Source organism: Spea bombifrons, chromosome 3 (genome assembly GCF_027358695.1).
Source record: "Spea bombifrons isolate aSpeBom1 chromosome 3, aSpeBom1.2.pri, whole genome shotgun sequence".
In the NCBI taxonomy this organism is placed as follows: Eukaryota; Metazoa; Chordata; class Amphibia; order Anura; family Pelobatidae; genus Spea; species Spea bombifrons.
In genome coordinates, this window is record NC_071089.1 from 54,137,834 (window position 1) to 54,147,794 (window position 9,961).

Genomic DNA, 9,961 nt, shown 5'->3' on the forward strand with positions numbered 1-9,961 from the left:
CTGCAGACTGCAAGCAACTCATTTAATTTTTGATTAAATTTCTCTTAGTCGCTGATGGTATTTCAGCAAGTGTTATCATAGAAATATTGCACACACAACCCACGCAGCATTTCTTACGCGTGTTGATGTTATTCAGAACTTCGTGTTCTAGCTTGCAGTAGAAGTACATTCAGTCAAGCTCTTTCCTGACTGTATCCAGGATTTAGTGTTCAGTTGCATTTTATTGTATATAATACACTTGGTATCATTTTCTCAGGGCTTGGATTTTAAAAGGTGTGTTCTGCAAAACATAAGTGGCATAGATAATGATAAAAAATATTTAATCCATCATCTTCTTATACTATCTTGAATGCAATATCTATGTCAAATTTTCCCAGGTCTTGATTGCATCAAGGAGGATCATTTATCAACAGAAGGCCCCTTGCAAGAAATATTTTAAGGACCTCACTCCATAGTCCTGCATAGTCTCCTATCTTCATACTTGTCGGTACTGTGAGCTAACGGCTTACAAAGTGTGACAAATACTTAATGGGAGCCTCAGCAGTGACAAATAGGGCAATTTATGGAATGGCAGGTGTCATGGACATTTGCGTTTGTGACAAGTTTTAACTAGCAATAGCTGTGCACCAAGCTACTTTTTGGGTTTTTGTGCCCGTAACTGCAGTATAGCATAGCTATAAGTATAAGAAAACTCGTACCCAATTGTATAAAGGCAGTGTAGTGCTTTTTCCTGCACCCTTAACAGTTAAGTGATTCGTCTACTCACATCAGAAAAGAAGTTTGTGATTGTTAAGACCATCAGCATGACATTATTCTACTGTATTCAATACAATTTAAAGTTAATACATAGCATAGACAATAATATAAAAATGAGCTGCTAATACAGTTACCAAAGTATTCTTTAAAAAAAATTGTGGACATTAGGAAAGCAACGGTTTATATATTCATAATGGTGTTTGTGCAACTAGAGGTATTTGTATTTGTAATTTATTATACATATGTTTCCATTATTGGTAGTGTTTGCAATCCAATGTCATACGAAAGTCAAGAACTTTTTACATTACCACACTAAAAAATATACAAAACCAAAAATAATCTTTTATTTCAAGTACAGGTACAAGGCAGTAAATGCCCAACAAAACTAATCAATACTAAAGTATATTGATTTTAAAGACAAGTCCTTTGTACATATTGACAATACATTATATATTATGCTGCCATCTCCAAGTTGGAGGCAAATAGTTATTTTAGAGAATCTGTGATAGGCGCTAAACGTATTTGCAACAACTTCTCACCTCATTCCAGCTATTGCGCACGTTATAGACATTGATTAGTGACAGTACTGTTGCATACACACTAGATAGATTCAATCCTTTGGAGAATCCCACCCAAGTTCGAGGACTTATCCTCACTTCGACTTCAAAAGATCTTCAAAGCTAAAAGACGAGTCTGAAGTCTGGTCTTGACTTTTTGGCACTGTTGGAAATATGGATTGCATTTTTTCACGAAATTCTTTGAGCTAAGGAAAGCAAAAAAAAAAGAAGATAAAAATGGATTAAGACTTTAGCTTGCTTTATCAAATGAAATTCTCACTGTAAAATTTTTGATGTTTGAGCAAAATTTCATTTTATTGATTTTAAAAAAGCATGTGTCCCCTGCAGGTAATATTTATACACAGCTCCAGTGCACCATAAGGTTATGGTAACTTCTGAGTGCAGTAACCAATTTAAAGTGAACTTTGGTTTGCATGTGTTGAAAACATTGACAATTTCCTTAAATCAACAGAGCGCTGTTTTCCTAGCTGTTCATACTACTTTTATATAGCAGCTCTGTAATGTGATGTACTCAACCTTATCTCCAGATAATTCGGTTTTGCTAGTACAAACCAAAATGGTCAACTAGAAATAGATTTAAGCACTATCTTTGTTAAACTTGACTGTATTATTTATTATATTTATAAGAAAACGACAATAACTACAAAAAGACTCAAACGTTTGGGTAAATGGTAGGATGTGAGAACTCCACTCAAGAGACTTTTGCAAAGCAGCCATACTGATTTCTTGCTGGTAAGTTTATTTGCATGTTAAGAAATAGCTTTTTTTTGCATACAGCTTTTGATGTACCTTTAATATCAGGAGGCACCTGCGAGGTGTTTAAAATAAATCCTGATTTGACACTGTGGGCATAAGGACACCGAAGCAAACTGATTCACTGATCAACTAAATAACATTGAACATCAGCTCTTGCAACCATTTCAACTGGTAAAAGGTCATCATATATACTGTTGATGGAACTTATATACTGCAGTCAGGGGAACTCTGATCTCTGACAGCCAGGGAAGGTCTGCTGGATGGACGCAGACAACCCCCGCTGCTAAACACACCTCCTCCCAGCTCCAGCGGAAGTTGTGCTTAGTCCGGGCAGCGTGTAGAGTTCTATGCGAATCGCGTAGAGCTCTACACGCTGCCCGGAATAAGCACCGGGGACTCAGAAGTACCGGTAAGTGGGGGGGACAGGAGGATCCAGGTCCCCTGAATCGCTGCGGGGGATCTGGATCTTAGTCTCATAGTCAGACCTAGTTGGCAGACCTTCTTGCTTGGAATCAGAAGTTGAACTACCCCTACCACGAGTCACATGCAGCAGCCACAGCAGTACCAACAATAATCCTGAATCTACTACTAGTACTAAAATCTTGTCCACCCCACCTAGCAAAGTAAAGTGAGGTTTTAGTCCCAATTAAAACCAAGGACTAACTGAGGGGTCAGGATCCAGGGCGAAGATACCTTGCATGCTATTATATCATGAAACACAGAATAAAACTACTACCAGTGCAAACACAACTGCCCTTGGGGCTACTGCCCCTAGTGCTACCACTACTGTAAGCACCGGCAGCACTCTCCAGAGCAAAGAGGGGCACCAAGCAGTGGCACTGTCAGATCATAGTAGCAGATCTATTTTTGTCTCAGAATATAGTGAGGAAGAAGAAGGAAGGTCTACTCTTGCAGCAGGAACGGACCTTACTTCACCTTCTACCCAGGTGGAAAAAGATATGGTTATCCTTGATGACACTGTCAATAACAACAATGACCTGGATTTAGATTATGAGCCAGATTTAGGTTAGTCTACCAACACATCTTCCAGTTTCTCTGTTGAATACCGTACCTATGCAACGGGTTGCCCTTCATGCACTGGCAGCACCACCACGAATACAATCATGGAAGAAAAAAAAACACTTCTACCACTGCTACCTCATCTGGTGAGCAACATTATAGTAAAATATGGGAGCATTCTGAGACTGTGGTATATGGGAGAAGTGCAAGTTGTGTTATGAGGTAGAGAGCAGGGTTATTGTGAAAGGACATTTCACTACTTCTGGGATGAATGAACACTTGCGTACACACCACAGTGCAGCTTTGCTTCACAGGGAAAGCGAAGGGATTGACGACAACAGAAAACCTAAAAAAGCCCCTAACTAGCAGCTGCAGCTGCCAGAGCAAAGGGGGTGGTGAGGCCTCAGCCTTCTCGAGGAGTGTGACTGATTCCCAGAGACGGGTAAGGGCACAGACATCCACTGCACCAGCCTACCCTAGAACACATTGGGGATTTCCATTCAAGGGGCATGTCAAAGCAGCAGTCAAATAAGGTGATACGACTGCTAGGTCAAATTATCGCTGTTGAAGGTGCTTCCTTCTTCATAACCCTCCATCTGCCTTTAGGCAGCTGCTAGAGGCTCTCGCTCCCCACTACCACCCCCTTTGTCCCACCACCTTCAGCAGGACTGTAGTGCGCTCAATTTACCAGTCTTGTTGAAGGCCAAGCTGTCCAAGGCAGCTGGACAAACCATCCACTTCCCTGTTGAAATATGGAGTGCCACTAGTGCACAACATGCCTTTCTTTCACTGACGGCACACTGGTGGCTGCCCAAATATTTGGAGGACAAGGACCAGACCACTGTAGTCAGTGTAGGAAGGGGCACACGGGGTAAAAGGAGGGGTGGAACAGGAGCAGAAGGGCAGCAGGGATATAGGTCTTTTCTACTCCATGTTGAGGTTATGGATGAGCAGCACACGTCAGCTCATACACCTCGTGGTAAGGGCAGCTATTCCAACTCACGGGCAGTGTAGGCTTTTGAGGAAGGAGCAGGAGAAGGCAGGCCTTCCCTACCACACCTACGCCAGGATGTAGTCACCTGTTGGACCTCTACCCTGAACATAATGGAGCGGTGGGCTCTTCAATGCATGTCCTCTGAGGACAGCATTGTGGTGTCGGCCATGAAACCATACAGAGATGTGACCCTTACTCACCTACCTTGAACAACACTTGTATAACTTGCTGAAACAAAATGAGGTATTTCCAGGCAAAATATTACAAGTGGAGGTTGCAAAGCTGATCAGTAAGCTGATAGAGGAGCTGAAAGGTCACATGCAATCCATCATGGAGTCATTATTTCAGCAAGTAAATTATAAAATAGTCTGAAAATATAACAGTTTTACTTTCACTTGTGCAAGTTAAAATAAATAAATAAATAAATAAATAAAATCATGTAATATCCTGGGTACAACAAACTGTTGATGAAAAGGATATGGCATATTATTACTAGGGCTGAAACAACTAATCGATAAAATCGATAATAATCGATAATGAAAATCGTTGTCAACAAATTTCATCATCGATTAATCGGATCGATTTTTATCGATTATAAAAAGAGGTTTTTTTCAGAGCAAATGCTCTGAAAAACGCCTCTCCTTATATAATCCGACCTCAAACAGAGATCGGATTATAACACCGGAATCCAGATCCCCCGCAACGCTGCAGGGGACCTGGATTCCCCTCACTGTCGGCCGGTCTCTCACTTCCGTCTCTCTCCCCCTCCCATCTGCCTCCTCCCCCCCTCCCATACATCACTCTGCCTCTCTACCCGGCACCGTTACTGACAGGCACTTTCCCTGCAGCTTCATAGAAGCCTCAGTGTAAGTGAAGGTGAGTAACGGAGTCTGTCTGTGCGATGCAGGCCCCCACCGGCTGACAGAGAATCATCCTCTCTGATAGCCGGTGAGGGTCTGCATCGCACAGACAGACTCCGTTACTGCCCTTCACTTATACTGTGGCTTCTATGAAGCTGCAGTGAAAGTGCCTTCAGTAACGGAGCCGGGTAGAGAGGCAGAGCGGTGTATGGGAGGGGGGAGGAGTCAGAGGGGTGTATGGGAGCCACCCTCCAATACACCACTCTGGCTCTGGAGGCAGAGTGGAGTATGGGAGGGGGAAGGAGGCAAAGTGATGTATGGGAGGGGGAGGAGCCAACGTGATGTATGGGAGGAGCCAGATTGGAGTATGGGAGGAGCCAGAGTGGAGTATGGGAGGGGGAGGAGCCAGAGTGGTGTATGGGAGGAGGCAGAGTGGAGTATGGGAGGGGGAGGAGCCAAAGTGATGTATGGGAGGGGAGGAGGCAGAGTGGAGTATGAGAGGGGGGGGCAGAGTGGTGTATGGGAGGGGAGGAGCCAGAGTGGTGTATGGGAGGGGGAGGAGTTATAGTGGTGTATGGGGGTATTATGAATTTTTAGGGCATATAGGGGGTATAAGGCATATGGATATTAGGCATATCAGGGGGCATAAACATATCTGGGGGTAAAAGGTATATCAGGGGGCTCAGTGGCATATAGGGGGTATAAGACATCGATATTAGGCATATCAGGGGGGGCATAAAACAAATCTGGGGGTAAAAGGTATATCAGGGGGCTCAGTTGCATATCACTGGCATATAAGAAGTATAAGGCATATCAGGGGCACAGTGGCATATCAGGGGGCACAGTGGCATATCAGGGGGCACAGTGGAATCTGGCATATAAGAGGTATAAGGCATATATGGGGGCAGAGTGGCAAGCTGGGGGTCAGATGTGCATAACTGGGGGCAGTTTGGTAAATAAAAAAATTTAAGGCTTTTTTCTCAGTTTTTATTAAATATGAAAAGTAGTTAACATATGAATTAATATTTACTAATAACTTTGTATTAAAACCTAGTTTGAGAAGCACTGTGTTTGGGTTCTTGTAGCTTTTATTATTATAGAAAAAAGTCCACTAGGGGGCGCTCGTGTGTTCCATTCAATGCAATATAAAACAAAGAGAAAATATATATAGTGTAGGAGTAAAACAATATGTTTTTCCCTGCGTGTCGCAGATTTCTCACTCACAATGTATTGATGGAGTTCAGTGCGTCATAGAAAGGGCCTTGAGGTCCATATGCCAGGATATAAACCGAGAAGACAAACCAGAAAAGGATCCAATAGTGTGTTATGTATATGGCACTAGATACGCAACAAGTGGAAATATACTTACACTTAAATAAGTGTCAAGATGCTCGTAGTTTCTGGTGATAATCTGGTCGCGTCTATATATCCTTCTGCTTTGGAGAGTCCAATGATGAGATACCAATGTGTGTGTGGTGTCTAAAAACCAACCACTGTTCACATATAAGGTATATTAAAAGAAATATTTATTCTAAATTAGCAGCCAGCTGGATCCATATCAACTGCAGCTTTAAAAAGTATTTAAAATAACATAAAAAGTGATAATACAAATAAAAGTACTGATAAAATAAAATTATATCATAAAAAGTCCTTGAAAAGTCACCAGGAACCATTAAGGTTGATTATTCCTACCATTTACTATCTTATTCCCTATACTGGTTTTTCTCACTTTTTTCACGCATAGCTTTTATTATTATGTCAGTAAAATAAGAAGGTGAATAGAGAGGCCATTGCAATAAAGAGATGAAAGTGTAAATTGTACGTTTTTTATTGCAATTTTTCTTCAATTTAAAATAATGTATTTTTTTATCCGATTAATCGATTAATCGACAAAATAATCGGCCAACTAATCGATTATTAAAATAATCGTTAGTTGCAGCCCTAATTATTACCACTTGACAGAAGCCAACCTACTTGTTTAAAATATCTTTGAATGTAACATGTCACTATTGTAGGTAACTTTGCATTGTATATAGTAATGTTTTTGTATAATAGCAAAGTATTAAAAACATAAAACATTATTTATCATACTTAAAAGGTGCTGTACATGATGGTTGGATTATAATGCATATATTTTATGTACTTACACTGTGGACTCCTAGGACCTTCCATACAGCAAAGCTGATTAACCCCACACCACACCAGGCATAAAGAGATCCATATCCTAAAGCACGTAAAGCAAGAGATGATCCACTTTCTGGCAAAGCAACCGTGGCAGTGACACCCTGGAAAGACACTCAGTGTAAGAAACCACATATACACTTTCATATCCAACGGCTGTCCATAGCAAAAACCAAACAAACAAAAACCCCCACAATTCCAGTCTGACTGATGAACGCCACCACTTAAATGCACATGCCTCCGATCTAACCTTGGCAAGAAAGTTAGTGTCACCTCTAAAGATTATAAATCAAAATCATCTAACTGAAGCTGAAAATAATTACTGCTGCAATTAAACACACCTTACTGAACCAATTGGGGCTTTTTTTCTTTGCAAGGGATAACGTTGTGCCAAAACCAGCAAGCATTCCTGCTGTTGCAACCGTGCCAAGGAAGATCCCTCCTATCAAAAAAACAAAACAAAAGCATAGGTCCGTTAGTTCTACACAGAAATGAAAGCTACAAATGGTTTGGAACATATAAACCATACAAAGCGCTACAACCATAGATTACTCAGATTTCCACCACTAACTTTTCCTGGGTCTATTTTGAACATATTTTTTTTCATAATATAGATACTGACTCAAAGGGACAGTCTTGTGTTCCATACAACCCTGCCAAAAAAGAATGCATATTAAAGACTTTGTAAGTACTTTAACATGCATTCTTCACCACACACTTACTTTGCGTTCCACTATTTCTGCCAGTTTGGGCAAGAAAGATTTCCCCTTGAAATCAAGAGGTGTACTTTCTGTGCATGTATGCAGGGCATCTCCCTAGGCTGACTATACTATTTGACTCAAACACATCTTCTGCGAGCCAAGCTGGGGAAACAGTGCAAAGGCATAGAGGGGATTCTGACAAACAAAAATAGTAATTAAAAGGCGAAAATCCATTCATCCCCATTATGCATATCTTTTGCCTTTATTAAACATGCCAGATTACAAAATAATATATATATTTAATACACTGCATTGCATACATTTTAAATACTGTAAAAGCACATCAAATCTCAAGTAAAACTATATAAATATGGATAAAAGGGGGAAAAAACTGCTTACATACTTACAAACAATAATACATTTTCAATACCGTACAAATAACAATCATAACCACAGACCCATGGGAGACGTGTTTCTTTAAGATATTTGATTGACCTGTAACATCTTAACGTACTTAACATTAACTTAACATTAAAATGTTTTACATTTTGTATGAACTTTATAATCTTTGTACTAATATTTAGTTACCATAATTATGTAGTGTAGCTAATGTTATGAAACTTCTTTGTGTGTCTAATGAGACAGGCAGCTAGAACAAATTACGGTACTTTTAATATGTTGATGTGAGCAATAGATCTTGATGCATTTTCATTATTAACTCTTGATGCTAAAATAATTTCTAGTTATTTAATGATGAGCTTGAAGCAGAAAAAATGTCTATATCACTTCCAATTTTCCTAAGATATTTATTTCAACGATACATTATGCTGGCAGAAGTATACACTGAATTTTATTTCATTATACCTACGTATGGATTGTTATGTTTGTAGTTAGTTTCTTACTTCTTTATATTTTTTCCCTTTATTTATATAGGTATACCTGAGATTTGATGTACCGTATTTTGTATCGTACTTATAAAGTGTATTATAGTAATGTTAGTAATATTTACATTTAATCAGTTGATGTTTTTCTTTTTTTATATTTTTTTTCCCGTATTTATATAGACATACTTGAGATTTTATGTACCTTTGCAGTATTTAAAATGCACTTCAAAGTAATGTATTTAATAGAAATATTATTTTGTGTGAGAAGCATCACAAGTGAACGATGTGCTACACACTGCACACAAGTAACACACATAACATGTTACCTTAGGAGCGCTACATAGTAAATACCACAAGAGAAAACATGTATTGCCACTTATTAATGACAAATTATAGATGAGCAATTATTTGTCGTTATTAAACAACGCTGCTCACAGTTCTACTTCTGAAAATATGAATAACTGTAAGTGGAATTATCAACTGCGGTTTGAGTGCATCTGTCCAATGTTATTCGGTTTAGTATTTGTAACACGTAAGACGTCATGCCTTGCAAAAGTTATTCAAAGACTGCCACTGTCAGTACAAGGCATTAGTCTTAACCTATGCCGCTTGCTGCCCTTGGCTGCCGGTCCATTGGAGAGTGAAGGAGAAGCTGCACCTTTAATCAGACGTATCTTGTCCTCCACATCTCCTCGGCTCTGGGCACCCTCGGGGTGATCCTGCACTGATCCCCAGTCCTGACCCTGGTCATCTAGTTTCGGCTGGTCCCCGTGTGTCTCCATAATAAACCCGTAAAGTCATCAGGGTGACAGCATAACACGGACGGAGCCCAGTATAACACACCAACTCCTCCTCTTCCGGTGTTAAAACAGAAGTGCTTCCTGTAAGCAAACGCCTCATAAAGCTGTATAGGAAGAAGGCGCGATAATGCGATTTACTGAGAATCGAAGGCTAAGGCTGTTAAAATTGTTCTTGTCAATTGATATAAAAAAACAACAAAAAAACGGAAGTACGTTTAACAGAGCTGAATTGTATCATTTGCTAACGTTCTGTTTCAAGGAGGGTAGTGTTGTTCCCCTCGTGGTTACGAAAGGGTTAATATGACATAATGGCATTACCGGTATGCAGTTTTGACATTAGAGCGTGTGTTATGGATTGAATACAATATGATTCTGCGTTTTAGCTTGATTTTTGTTAGAAGTTGGTATTCGAAAGTACAAATACATACTTC

General features: G+C 39.9%; 1 protein-coding gene across 1 annotated transcript; it reads right to left on the reverse strand.

The window, feature by feature from the left end:
* Positions 1–1,078: 1,078 nt before the first annotated feature.
* TMEM242 (transmembrane protein 242) lies at positions 1,079–9,605 on the reverse strand. Its single transcript, XM_053461284.1, has 4 exons — positions 9,389–9,605; positions 7,487–7,587; positions 7,112–7,249; positions 1,079–1,519 (listed from the first exon to the last, which is right to left on the reverse strand). The coding sequence occupies exons 1-4, from the start codon at positions 9,510–9,512 to the stop codon at positions 1,409–1,411; spliced, it is 474 nt and encodes a 157-aa protein (XP_053317259.1). The 5' UTR covers positions 9,513–9,605; the 3' UTR covers positions 1,079–1,408.
* Between the last annotated feature and the right edge of the window lie 356 nt (positions 9,606–9,961).